A 14624-nucleotide genomic window follows, 5' to 3' on the forward strand; every position below is an offset into this window, starting at 1 on the left:
TAAAAATATTGGATTAAAAAAGAGTTAAACAATAATGGCGGTTTGTAGCCTTGGTGATAAGTGTTTTTAGAAAAGAGCTACAACTGTGTGTGAATTAGACTCTGGTCATTTTATAATTGTTATTTTTGTTGTTGTTTAAATCGATACAATTTGCAAAAAATTAAACTAGACACTCACGGGAGAACAAAAAACAGTCGAGTTCATTATTAGTTATAACAAAAAAAAGAATGGGTTATTAAGCATCTCTTGTGCTTTAAGAAATTATTAAATATAAAAAGAATTTAATAATAGATGTGTCGATTGAAAATAAAGTAAACATGACGTTGTTATATCTTTTGGAATTGTGTAGTGTCTTGAGCTGAAATTACTCTGATTCCAAATGAATCAAAACAATTGAAGGATGTTACTCATATAACCACTTTGCTTAATCTAACAAAACTTTGATTCTTGTTCTCATAAACCTATTATTTAGGACCGAAGGGCGTCAATTGGATTATAGCTGCCTTTTCTATGTTTATGACGCAGGGGAGATGTGACAATGCATACAGTGATCCTGCAATATCCTAATGAATCTCAACTCATACTACGAATCGCATTTTTTAGCTAGGTCCGTTGGTTCTTCTAAAAATTTTCTTACTTTAAGCTGAAGAAACAAACTTTTATCAACAGAAACGCTGTGTTTTAGTTCTAAGCCGATGCTATTCTCTTTTTAATTCTTTCTGACTCGTGACTTCAGGTACTTTTTATCTCTGTAATTATTCATACAGCCATACTTCCACAACATAACTAACACATCTTCCATTCAGTTTCAGAAGGATTTTTCAAAAGTGTTTTGTTTATACAAAAGCTATACGTCACTTAAATGTCCGTTATCGTCACTTAAATTGATGTATTATATTTTCTTAATTATCTGGTCCACAAAATACACGTTTACAATTGAATAAAGGCACACATTTTGTAATGACCTTAAGATTGAAAGTTTACCTTAAGATGAAAAGTCGATCATTTGCTAAAACAACACGAGATCTGTATACATTAAAAATTTTTTTAATGGATGTAGCTAAATATTCACAGAAAACAACGGTTGAGATATGGAATAATAATTTTCGTTCAAGAAAAACTTGAACATGGAGAGTCTGTAGAAAAAACACACACTTCTACGAACAGTTTAGAAAAATAAATTTCAGTGTCACAAGATACACATTTCCCTAATCTTCAAAATCTTCAATTAAATTTTCGTCGCTTTCTTCCCCCAATAAAATATCTTCGTTTTCGTGAGTCGGTTTTATTTCTTCGGTTCCGTATGTTTCGCTATCTGGTAAACTGTCATCGACGGCGCCATCTTCAATTTTTTTTAAAGCCGGTCTAAGTAAGAAAACAAGAAGAAACAACTTTAAAGTCATCAATTGATTATTAGGAATACTCTCCCCTTTTACAAACCACTGCTCACCTGAACAAGTTGCGACTGATCGGAAATTTCGATATATCTTGAACAAAACATCTGTGTCCTTAAAAAACATACACCAGGTTCATGTAAACAGAGCACCAAACGTATTATATACACTCACTTTATTTTGGAAAAGACATGCTCCAAATTGGTCAATACCTGACGTTTTTAGTATTGTTTTGGTTTTACCCAAATATGGGAGCACTTCGGTGTATAAATCAACAGCTGTATGACGGCTATCTAAAGAAAAAAAACCCACATGTACCGCTTTACAGCATTTAACCTGTTCGTAAAATAGAAGCAAAAGTGCTTAACAATTTTTCAGTAACAGTGATTCATCTCAGTTGGTCTTTTAAAAGACATTTGCTGTCCTTTGCTGTAATTTACAGAAATATTATAATGAATTCCTTGATGAAAATTTTCATAAAGCAAACTGGTTGTTTACAAATAGCGATATGAAGACCAATAAAAATGACACGACATGTTTCAATTGGATTTTCTATCATTTCAAGAGTGTTTAATTTCGCTGCAATGCCATATCAAGCCGATGGAATCTTGTTTTTATAAATACTGTGTTCAGAAATTACCAACAATAATTGAATTCATATTCGTCAAAACTGTAAATTGTAAACTAACTTTGTCATTTGTAAAAACCAGTAACTTACCATGAAATAAATCATTTGTAGTTCTTTTTCTGATGTTTCTCTATAAAAATAAACAACAGGGACAAAAAACAACCGCCTCAATAAAATAAACAATACATGACTACAGCCACCACTACCGCCACCACCACCACCATCAAAAGGCTGGTCACTGATAATTGTAATGCCCACATAGTAGGGGCTTAATACTAAAATTTAAAAAAAATCTCAAAGAATCATTTTTTTTCTTTCCATTCTTGTTTGGAATAACTCATTATTTCGCGGTCACTATTAGATAGCAAAAGTTAAGTTAAACAACCTGCGAAAATTAACTTCCGCGAGAATACAATTTTTTTCTACTCACGAAAATTAGTATAACAGGAATAAGACAATAACAGAAGAAAAGAATCAGGACTCAAATAGAAGAACATGACAAAGACACGACTCTTTTTTTAAAAGCAACTCTATTCTTTATAATAAGTTTTAACCTTAAAGTTACAGAGAAGTTGAGAAGCGTAACATTGAAATTTTACAAGATATTTGCTTCACACATGTAATGATTGTTAAAAACATTTTTGAGGCCTCTTATTACATTCTCTAGATTTAAAAACCTATATTGATTAGCCAAGCAATTTCAACCTAAACTTCAGCCTCAAACCTTAGCAATTTATAAACAAAAACCCATGCAAGTAAGAAAACAAAAACAAAACCAAAAATTAACATACGCAAATAAACAAACTTACAGTTTTAAAAGAATCAAACCATTGAGGTTTATGTAAAGGTCTCCATCCTCCTGAAACAGCGCCAGTGGAGGAGGGTGATGAGGTGTTCGCAAACATAATTCCTCTCATAGAAACAGATGCAGAATAGTCGGCCATAATGTTGCGATTCTGAAAATAGGAATGTATAAAGGAAGATTAATGGAAAGAAATAACTTCATCCCGCTTTAACCTTTGAACTTTCATCGGCATGTAAATTCTCAGGCTTACAAAACAGCATCTCCTTTAAGATTAAGTCGACAAGGTGGGACTACTACGGAAGTAAATTTAGGTAAGCTTCAGATTAAACGTTTTTCTTGGATGGATTTGTTTGAAAGTTCTGTATGTTAAAATGAAAATCAAATTATTGTCCAATCAAAATTGTTGTGTTACACACAAGCGTAAAACGGTGAATATCATTTTGTCGAAGTTTTATGGTATGACACACACTAGTCAATTGATTTTACGAATGTTAACAACAAAACAAAGTTCAAACATAATAAAACGATATTATCAACAAAACTATTCAATGTGTGAGGGCGGTGACCAATAAAAACCTATTCTCACGAAAATATAAAATGGCGGTTAAAATATTTCTTACCGCCCACACGCCACTCATGACGTCTGCATCTGTGATGGATATACTTGCATCGGACTAATAAAATATAAATTGAATTTAAAACTTGAAAAGAAACATACGAATGTTAACACAGGATTATGTTTCCCCACAAAACATTTTCGTCTGTAAAGCTTAACTTCAAAAATTCCGTGATCTTGTACAACTGTTGTTTAACAATTCTCTCATTGGAAACTAAGCTTAAGGGGAAACATGAGATTTGAAGTTATGTAGCGCAATGCGTATCTTGTCATTGTCCAGTAGGTTGTCATAAATGCAGCTAAAAATTCGAGAAACTATAGGCTGTAGCGAAATATCTTTTTCTGGTGCTGAATTGGAATAATTTCCTAAATCCTCTTTGTTCAGAACCCTTTTTTCTAGCAAACCAAGTTTAATTCCGAGCTTTAAAAGCTTAGTAGCCAACACCGTTTTGTACTACAACGATCTGGTCAGTATTCCCCAATATGCAGTACAATACTGCGTTGAAAACAATACAAACATCGAAAACAATACAAAATAATTACCAGAGCATCAATGTCGGCAAAGAATTCTGGGTAATTTTGATGTAAATATAAGAGGAATGTATCTGATGCAATTTGTGTGTGTTCAAAAACATCCTAAATAAGACGAGATATGCTGTAAACAATAAAAGTTGTGCAATCATTAAGCAGCTGTTAGAAGCAACAAAGCAAATTTAAATTGCACCGTTGCTCATAGATTTTTTTCATGCGCAAGATGGGATGAGATAAACCTCGTTTGAAATGCAACAAAATCAAATCAGTTTGATTTTGTTGCAGTGTTGCAGCAACGTTTTTTTATGCTGCAAAGCGAAAATTTCGAAATTTGCATCATGTAGACATCTACTGCAAGGTTTTTTATGTAGAATGCAAGTTTTGAACCAATGAAAATGCGTTTTAAAACTTATGAATTGTATATATTTAAAAGATTCGAAACGTTAACAACTTTACATTCAAGATGGCAGACAATTTTGACCAAAAAGTTGTCCGAAGAAGAGAAAAAAACTTTGATCAGATTTTATAGAGATAACGCATTAGTATGGAATACAGAAAATCCAATGTATAAAACAAAATCCAAAGATCCCCAGTGAAGATGAAGTGCTACTGCCATCTTCGCACCAAACATATTTTTATGCATGCGCCTGAAAAGCAAGCGCCTGAAAAAATTGCATCGTGAACCCAAACCTTAAGTTACATCATTTTTTATCTATGAAGATAAAATACACACTAATTTATCCATTTCCTAGATACATCAAGGTCTTCAATGCCAGCATAACAAAAGTTGCTTACTTCTGGATCAACTTGTAATTGGTCACGAGTCAAATGCTGCATATATTCTGGCAGCTGCTTTAAACGGTCAGCCTTTTTTAATACTGTTCCTAAAGAAATTCTTAAATTTAAATCAAAATATAGTGCAACAAAAACATATTCTTTGCAAATCGTGTTTCAAATCTGTTCAAATTGGATGGTTTATCAAGTTAGCTTGGCCAGATGGAATGAGATTAACATCGTGTGAAATGCAATTGTCCATCCAACTAAAAACTTATTGATGGCGCAAAATCTACCTTGTTTACAAATCATGATTGCAGAAAGTTCATCCAATTTAGCAGGACAGGTCTGATCATATGGAATTTTTTTTTTATCTCATCTAGACGAGGTCCTACATAATTTAAAGTGGCAGTAACCCTTTGTCGCTGCCCATACAACAAATATTTACTCCTTGTTTCATATACACAAATGTTCTTCACTTTTTTTCTTTTTGAAAGGTTCTTGGGAATTCCTGCTACATTAAACTGTGTTAAAATAAAAAATACCCAGCGCAATTATAGTTCAGCACACCCTATCATAGCTGTATGATTTACCAGACATGTCTCGACATTTCAAAGAAAAACGAATGTCCTATCGAAAGGTTGGAGTTCGCGCACAGCTGTACTATGAAAGTTGTCATAAATTTCTACACTATGCGCCATCTTTGTTACCGTTTTTCTTACTTTTTGAATATAAAATTTTTCCCAACGCTCGAAAAAGAAATATGGAATGGTCTCTTCCACCGATACAGGAAAACACTTCTTCACTTTGTTTCGATGAGGATGTGTTTTTGCTCCTCGTGGTTCGTTTACCTGATAAAAACAAGATTTTATCATAAAAATTGTGAAATATACAGCATAAGAGAAGGCAATGCAGTAAAACCCCTAAACTTTTAGCAATTCATGGGAAAATAGAAAAATAATTTTATTTATCTCCAATCTGTAAAACTCAAGAAATATGCAACTTGATAGTAGAGTTCTTCTCTACTTCTTATGTTATTCAGTTTTATTACATCTTCTTATATGACCAAAATGTAAATGTGTTTCCCTGTCAAGTAGAAAAATATATTTGAAGGTTAAAGTATGACTACATAATTTATGCAGCATAATTAAGCCCGCAAAAAGAAACAGCTAGTCTCGCCCCAAATGAACTGTTTCACGTGGAAAGATTGTATGAAGAACAACAAAGGCTTTTTACTACAGTCTCACGCACATTTTTTAGCTACTAAATATGTATATACAAAATTGTATTGACAAAAGGACTAAAATGATCAATTATTGTCAAAGTATAAAACATATCTTACCTTTTGTTTTGGCTTTAGTCTTCCCATTCTTTTTACTTACTGTCGCATCATTTAATCTGCCTGTCAACAAGAACAAAAAACGATCATAACATCATGCATAATATCAAGTAGAAAAGAGAGTGAAATACCCTATGAAAATGCTTGTTGCATCAATTTAAATGTTAGTAGGCTTATAACATGTCCAAAAAAGTTGTCTTATCTTTTGTTATAGCTATTAGTAACGACGGTTGCAGCCTGCAGCACTGCAATGTAACAAAACAAGTATGCAAAGTGGATTGAACCTGACAATGGAAATACAAAACTCATTTGTCTAGATAGTCAAACAACAAAAATGGGGATGAAAACAACAAGCTTACAATCAGTGCAAAAAAACTGTAATGAATTGATGCACGATCGTATGTCTCCGTTACTGCTTGCAGCTATCATCTCATAAATGTCCTTTGATGGAATCGTTATCTCATGCTAGAAATGAAAATTCCAAGATTATTTTAAATCCATTACTCGTCGTGAGATATAGTTGAATTTCTTGAATCGTCAACCGTAATCTTAGTTCCGATTATACCTACAATCGGTCACATGTGGTCGTAAACAAAATAAAAGTATTGTCGGTGACATACCGATTTCGACTCTTCGGAAACTATTTTATCCATTGCTTTCTTTAAAGCTGTGGCAGCTACCCCATTGAAACTAAAGATACACAGAGTATATCAACATCAATACAAAACATAGCCACAGATATTAGCAATTGAATTTAATAAAATCCCTGTAGCTCTGAATATTTGCTGTAACAAGATGTGAAATTGTGCATTCCATGATATAACATGTTTTATTTGGCTATTTTAATTTTACAACCATCATTGGGTTATTTTTCTAATTTTTGTTCTACATGAAATAGATTATTTTATGGCGTTTACTTGTTTCTTATTATGAAGAGTTGTGGAAAGTTGTAATTCTTGTATTGAAACAAAACTGGGATTTTTGTATATTTTAACAAAGCTTGTTGAATAAATTTAGGACTCCTAAAAAAATACAATTTTTTGTTGCTATTAAACTTCTAGCATAGATTTTTAATAAAAAAAACCCCATCGCTTCTGATCTAATTATACTTGTCCTTATAAGACTAAAGGTAAATAAGGCAAATATAAATAAAAAATAAAAAACTCTGGGAAATAAAAAGTTATTGTTTTGGATAAAATTTCAGCAATAAATAATGGCGTCAAACTGCATGAAACTCAATGCAAAATAGATCCCTTATTTTAATCATAAAATGTTAATAAAGACTTTACCTGATGTTATGGATGCCAAGTTCGTGCTGGATATTTTTCGGAAAGACCGAATGAACTGTAGCTTCAGAAGTGTGAGTATCAGACATAATAAACACAACTGGACTTCGACCTGTCACGTGATATTGTCTAAAACAAAGACGAATGGTTATCATTTCTAAAACATCTGTTTCGTTGTCCATAGATAACCGTACGGTGACACACATATAAGATGCTGTAAGGTAACAATATCTAATATATAGAATAATTAACGTTAAAATATTACCTTAGTATAGTATGTAGTTTACTGGGATTTCGAAACACGAAATTAGGTAAATCCTAGAATGTTTAATAAAAGATCTCAATTGTAAAACCTTTTTACAATAAAGTCATGTCCAGAATGAAATAAAGGAACCATATAGAACAAATTTTCGATTTTGAACTTTCTCAATGGCCGATAAACAAAAAAAGGGTTTAAAATGTTTTAATATTGTAAGCTGCTGACAAAATAGTTATACTCTTGTATATTTAATAATAAAATACTGGTTTCTCCTATTCTTTGTTGTTTTAATTTTAAGGTTTTCCTCCTTATTAAAATATACAAGGGTATAAAATAATCTGCAGATAAGCACACCTATAGCACCTTTTAAGATTACATTTTTTTTGACTGCGTACAAACACATCCTTGTAAATACTGAATAAGAAAAAAGGTTTTTGAGACGTCGCTTCGTGGAACCCAGAATTCCCACACACTCTTGATTTTAGCAGGAACCAAAAGAAAAGGAGGTTTGTGAAATGTTTAGTCCATATCCTGAACACATACTTAAATTAATGAAAGAACACTAACAACTTTATCCGGAATTTTTAGGAGATTACACAACGTAAAGATTATACCACAACACAGTTAAAGCAATGTAAAGATAAAATGTTAAAAAAATCTGCAAATTATTTCCCTTTGTCTAAATCTAAAAATCTTCATTTCTTGCAAATTTACATCCTTGCAAAACAGTAACAAATAATATGCACTATTTACAGGTAGAATTGTAGTTATACCTCGATAAGGACGATTTTTTTTTTCAGTTGGATATCACCAACTTCACCAACCATACTCAAACCATTGTAACGGTTAGCTCTGAGTAAAAAATCAGAAAACTGTTGACATTGTGAGTTTTGCGATGTCAAAAAATCTCTCCAACCTGTGTTTGATTTCTCTATAATAAAAATGATAATAATAAAATTTTAGGAAAGTTGTTTTCAAACAATATAGAAAAATAAACCAAAGGTAATACAGTGTTTAGCTTTAGTTATCTTTGTCATGCTATCATATATCTCTTCTGCTGATTGGTTTATTACTAAGCAGCCTGTAATATGTGACATTTATTTTGTTCTTAGTCATACAAAAAACAGGAAAATATATGTCACTTGTCTGATGAAATCTATTTGTAATTGGATTATTAGAGGAAAAGAAGGAAGAGATAACTAGTATCTAAATAAAGTATAAAGTTTCAAAATATAATGTTTGGACAGATATTCTTCTAATTAGTTTCAGCTGATTGAGTTTTTGGTATGTTATTCCATTGTGTAAAACCTTTGTAATATTTATTACCTCGTGTTTACAAAAATTTTGCCTGTCATTTAATATCTTGCAGGAGATTCCCTGTTTAACAGATTATAACATATTTTCTTTAAGTCTAATCTTTTTTTGGGCAGGAAATTTTAAACAATGAAAAGTAGAATTCATTGATGCTGGTGTTTAAATTGACTCTTTATTAAAAGTGTGGTGAGAAATTTTAGAAATGGTATGACTGTTAAACCATGTACACTGTCTTCTTTAAAAATGAACAATCACTAAACAAATGTAGGCAAGCAGGAATTCGACTTGCTGGGAAAAACTTCTATCTTGGCTATTAGTTTGAGTTTTTAACATCGTTACCTTGGTAATCTTGACCTACAGGGTTAATCCATTCCTTTATTTCATAATTTAAATATTTAGCCAAAACTTGGACAACAGCAGTTTTTCCAGTCCCTGCTTGTCCAGTCAGCAATAATATACCAATTTCTTCCTATAATAGTTTAAGAAAAGCAGATATATATATAGTTTTTGCTTCAAAATAACTTAAAAGACAATATTTTTCTAACCTGCCGACGTATATTTTTAAAATGCTTGTGCAACCACTGCTTTACTTCTTCGACTTTTTTCTTATGCACAGCGAGGTCGTTCTAATTAATGATATAAGCACATAATTAAACGTTTATTAAATCCAAAAGATGTCATAACAAACAAACAAAAATCTATACTAATACATTGCAGAAATTTTGTCAAACAAAAAACATGGCATCAACAAAATTTGACAATGCAAAAATAGCTGACACTGACAACTGTTTTTGATGATGTCATAAATCGCAGTAATACACATACAATCCTTTGTTGAAAGCAGATTAAGTTTTTTTTTACTATGTAAGAGTAAAATGTCTATACTGGCATGAAAAAAGTGATAGGAATTCCATAGTTTTTTCGCAGTTTGCCTTTATTGTATGTGTTTGTGGAAGACAGCAGTCAAAATATACTGAAGGAACTGATTTTGTTGCTTTAGTTTTTATATCCTTCTTTTGTTGTTGTTGTTTAACTGAGGGAGTGCAATATGCAATATATACTGAAAAATATTTTTTGTACTAGATTTCTCACATTGCAAAGGATTCGTAAGATTTTATGAGGATATCAAATTTGCAATATGCTGAAAGAACTTTATTGTTAAATTAGAATTTACAAACCATTCTTTTTTTTACATTTCAGATTCCTTTTTTGGTAGAGGGCAGTATGCAATAAATAATTGAAATTTGTAATTTTTTTATTCTATTCTATCCGCGTTCCAAATTTTACATCGAATTAAAGAAAAATCAGTTGATTTTTCCACGGTTATACAGTTAACCTGTCTCTTCAACCGTTTGTCAAAAGCATATAATCCTATACATTTTCTTAATATGCGTTACATCATTAAAATAAAATGATGATTTTTACTTCTGCCTAACTAGATTTTCCCATGGTATTACCGACTAGTGTGTATTAATCCAACTACATTGCATGCAATAGCAATGGTTGTAAAAAAACATTTTGGTTTTTTTTAGAGAGGTCCAGGTGACAGAATTTCCAATATTTGGAGTGATTACTTGATTATACACAAAAGATAGTTTGATAAGATTCTATTTTATTTGCATTTGTCACCGACTTTTTTTATTTTTTAAATATTATGTCTATATCAGATAATGAGTCTTGACAATAACTGCTCAACATTCTCAATTGCTTTGTGATTGAACCCGTAAAAAAGTGAATGAAGTGTTTCCAATCACCACCGAATAACATTATTAACAAAATGTACCTCAGTAACAGGCTTGTAAACTTCAATCCATGGAGTAAATTCTTCACTGTCTAAAGAAATAAAAAATTAGTTCAGAACTTGTGCATGTTTTGAATACAAAACACAAATAATTGAGGCTTCAAGTCAAGCTTTAAAATCACGGATAAAAGCACATGACATTATTTGCTTCGTACAACTATATAATATACATCTGAATGATGTGTAAAATATAACGCTTTCCATGTATAGCTACTAAGCAAAACAGTGAATTGAGATACAATTTAAACAATGATGTTCAAAATGTGTAAGGTGTGAAAGTGTAAGAACGAGTGTTCAGTATTAAATTACAATCATATGCAGTAAGTATATACTTGCCAAAATATCTATACTTCACAGAAGTGTACTGTTTTTTTGAAAAAAAAATATTATGAAGCACAAATAGTGGTTTTAAAGAGGCTGGCAAAAAATTATTTCTGTAGAACATGCATTTTTACATAAGTTAGCACAACGTCTTTTTGTGTTATTTTTAGACAAGAACTATTGTCACTTTTTTTAATGAACAGAAAGGGTGCCTGTGAAGTGTGACAAATTTATTTTTTGCTAGCTAATTAAAAGGAATTACTTTTTTTACCCTTTTTATTGCTTGTTGGAGTTAGAGATGACGTCTTTGTAGTGGCTTGAGTGTTTACATGTGTCTTCTTTTGGTTTGACACATCTGCCTGCCCTCCAAATGAAGATGATATCCACTCAGATTTCCTCTAAAAGAGAAGAGTGAAACTGCATCACATATTTCACATTTTAAAATTAATCAATGATTGGAATTGACTTTTAAACTCTAACAAAGTAACCATGTTAATTGTCGGATAATTACTTTTAAGGTGTCTCTGGGCACAAATAGTTGCACTTGTTTTTGAACTATGGTGAGGAGTTATGCAGTAAATAAGTTTTTAATTTCATGACTATAATACAGAAGGAGCATAAATGCTGACCTGTCTATTATAATAATACAGAGACTGTGTCTGTTTGTAACAGGCAAAGTGGATGTGTTCATTTTCCTTTGATGTCGCCGAAAAACTTATGTCTAATATGTTAAATTATCTGACGTTACGGCGCAACGTCAATAACACTACTTTAATGTCAATATCCTATATTAAATTAATGAAGCCGTTACAGTGCACTTAAAACTTTGAGGTCAAATAACTTGGAAACAAGGTGGTGACGTCAATAATTTTTCACCGTGTGGGTAACTAGGGACCACCTAGGACAAATTTGGGTAACTTTCCTAAACCTGGGTCACCGAATCCGTTTCGGAATGGACAGGTTGATGACGTCATCAAAAACCTTTAAACCTTAATATCTCTGCAACCGTTTATCAAAAGTACATGATCCTATACATTTTCTTGATCAGCGTTTCAAGACCTATACGATGAATGCAATTTTTTTTAAAACTTTTGGTAGGGACTTTGCTGACGTCAGAAAATTTTTTAAACCCTTATATCTCCTTAGGCGTTTGTCAAAAACACACGTTACTATAATTATTATGATCAGTGTTTCAACCTCTACACATTACAGACAACAAATGACTAAATTTCACCAATTTTCTTTTTGTATATGTGCATATACTGACGTCAGCAAAAAATCTAAAACAACCTATTTTTCCATTGTTCTTCTGCCTTAGTGGATTTTTTCCATGGGCTTTATTGACTAGTTTGTACAATATTATTTCAGGGGCAACAGTGTGTTAGTAGTGATGTGCTAGTAATGTATATCCCAGTCGTTATTTGTTTCACTATAAAGGCTGGGAGTGGGAGTGAATTGAAACGCTTCGCAATCTGTTGTGAAAATTACTTCACAGTCTCTACAATCTAACATTGAAGATCATGTTTGCAATTCTCATGATGTTGTGCATTTTTATTAAACAAAAAAAATAGTTATTACAAGTGGCTCTCAAAGATAGATTAATTTTCAAAACTATAATATATGTTGAATCTTTATTACACCATAATGGTACACCGTATGAGGTGTAATTTCTTTCTTTGTTAGAAAGGCAATGTCTAAGTAGAAACAAAGCTTTTTATTTGTGCCTTAACAAAATAAGGCAATGTATAAATTTTGAGGTGAACTTTCTAATCGTTTATTAACAAAATACAGGAATGTTTGAGCTTCAAAAAAAGTTATTAAACAGTTTCTTAATAAAATACAGTGATGCTAAGCTTCTAGAGAAAGCTTTTTAATACTTTCTTAGCACAATATGATGATGTTTAAGCTTTGAAAGAAAGATTTTTAATTGTTTCCTAATAAAAAACAATGATGTTTAAGCTTCGTAAGAAAACAATCATTACTTTACAAAATATGGCAATAAGCTTTGACAAAGAGCTTTAAAATCGTTTCTTATCAAAATATGGCAAGGTTTAAGAAGAGGAAAATTATCCACTATTTTTAATAAAATATGCATTATCATGATGCACACACACTATTATACTCATTATTGTTTAACGTGAACATCGTGATCTAAAATGAACATAATGATCATGATGCAAACGCAAATTTTTTATCATTGCTGTCAAACATAATGTTAGGTCACGAAGTCAGTACTGTATTTTATTATATTTTTTTCAATTTGACTTGTTACAATCATACAAGCATAGTTTGGTATAGAATCTGGTTATGGAGAGACTTCTTAAAAAGAGGACTGCAATCTGTTTCAAAAAATAATTTATGTGAATTAAAACAAATATTTAGGAGACAATTATAGAGTCCTAACAAGTAAATATTATACCTTACTACTGAGAGTAGATTTCCTCATTCTGGAGTTAAAATATAAATAATTTTCAACCTAAAATAAGCTAAAACAGCAGGCATACACTAAAAAACATCTTATTAAGTCCTTAGATAGATTAATGTGCATATTGGCTAGCCTCTCACAAATATCGAGGGATATACCCTGTCTATTATTTCCAGGAGGGGCCATGGCTTACACGGGGAGTCCTAAATTTATGCTCATTTTGAGCTATGCAGACCCAATCAGCATCCGCGCTCTACCAGACAACATCCTACAACATCTAACAGCCCACCACCACTCCCCTAACACCTTCAGCACTATTATTCACTATTTTGGCCTTCACAATGGGTCTTTAAAGCAGGAAATTTACAGAAGCCGAATCTCACTTGAACACTTAGATCAGAGCTAAATTATTATTTTAATTAAACTTCATTTTAATTGTCTGATTTTGTAAAAAAGTTTGGCTACTATAATATATATTAGAGGCACAGTTGTAATTAGTGTAGCTAGCTAACTATAAACTTGAAAATTTGCATGTACCAATAAATTTTGGTGCTGAATTTAAATATGTTGGTCATTTTTGTTGAAAATGATCAGAAAAATTCAAGCATGTTAACCCGGATCCGAGAATACACCAGGATTTCGCACACTCTTCTCTGCAAACTACCTGAACACCAAACTAATCATTACTTTCGTTTTCACAATCCCGCATTACCACAAATCTTCTTTGGTTTTTTTGTTAGCATTTTTCGGTAAGTCGTCCACGTATTACTTCCTGAATATAAAGGAGATATAGTATTCAACATGTGTTAGACCTATGTACGTTCCCAAGCCTTGTGGAGATAATGATGTGCTATTCTCCATAAAGCACAAGTGTAGTAGCCTGTAGTAGAGCGTAGTAGAATGTATTTCTCTGTAGTAAAGCGTATTTCTCTGTAGTAGAGTGTAGTAGCCTGTAGTAGCTTGTAGTAGAGTGTAGTAGCGTGTAGTAGAGCGTAGTAGAATGTATTTCTCTGTAGTAAAGCGTATTTCTCTGTAGTAGAGTGTAGTAGCGTGTAGTAGAGCGTAGTAGCGTGTAGTAGAGCGTAGTAGAATGTATTTCTCTGTAGTAAAGCGTATTTCTCTGTAGTAGAG

The 14624-nt window shown here is 31.9% G+C and overlaps 1 protein-coding gene across 2 annotated transcripts; it reads right to left on the reverse strand.

Annotated features, from left to right (window-relative positions):
• Window positions 1–1162: 1162 nt before the first annotated feature.
• LOC130630260 (cell cycle checkpoint protein RAD17-like) lies at window positions 1163–13939 on the reverse strand. Of its 2 annotated transcripts, XM_057443684.1 has the most exons (20): window positions 13488–13931; window positions 11340–11466; window positions 10730–10779; window positions 9492–9572; window positions 9286–9415; window positions 8406–8563; window positions 7639–7691; window positions 7377–7502; window positions 6708–6777; window positions 6447–6552; window positions 6091–6150; window positions 5471–5599; window positions 4770–4858; window positions 3987–4079; window positions 3448–3501; window positions 2832–2978; window positions 2113–2152; window positions 1607–1687; window positions 1451–1508; window positions 1163–1365 (listed from the first exon to the last, which is right to left on the reverse strand). In XM_057443684.1, exons 1-20 carry the CDS (start codon window positions 13512–13514, stop codon window positions 1209–1211), a joined length of 1836 nt encoding a protein of 611 aa, XP_057299667.1. In that variant the 5' UTR covers window positions 13515–13931; the 3' UTR covers window positions 1163–1208. The 2 variants fall into 2 exon arrangements, with proteins under 2 accessions (XP_057299667.1, XP_057299668.1); XM_057443685.1 differs by lacking the exon at window positions 5471–5599 and having other exon boundaries at window positions 13488–13939.
• Window positions 13940–14624: the final 685 nt, after the last annotated feature.

This window comes from Hydractinia symbiolongicarpus, chromosome 2, assembly GCF_029227915.1.
Source record: "Hydractinia symbiolongicarpus strain clone_291-10 chromosome 2, HSymV2.1, whole genome shotgun sequence".
NCBI classification, from domain to species: Eukaryota; Metazoa; Cnidaria; class Hydrozoa; order Anthoathecata; family Hydractiniidae; genus Hydractinia; species Hydractinia symbiolongicarpus.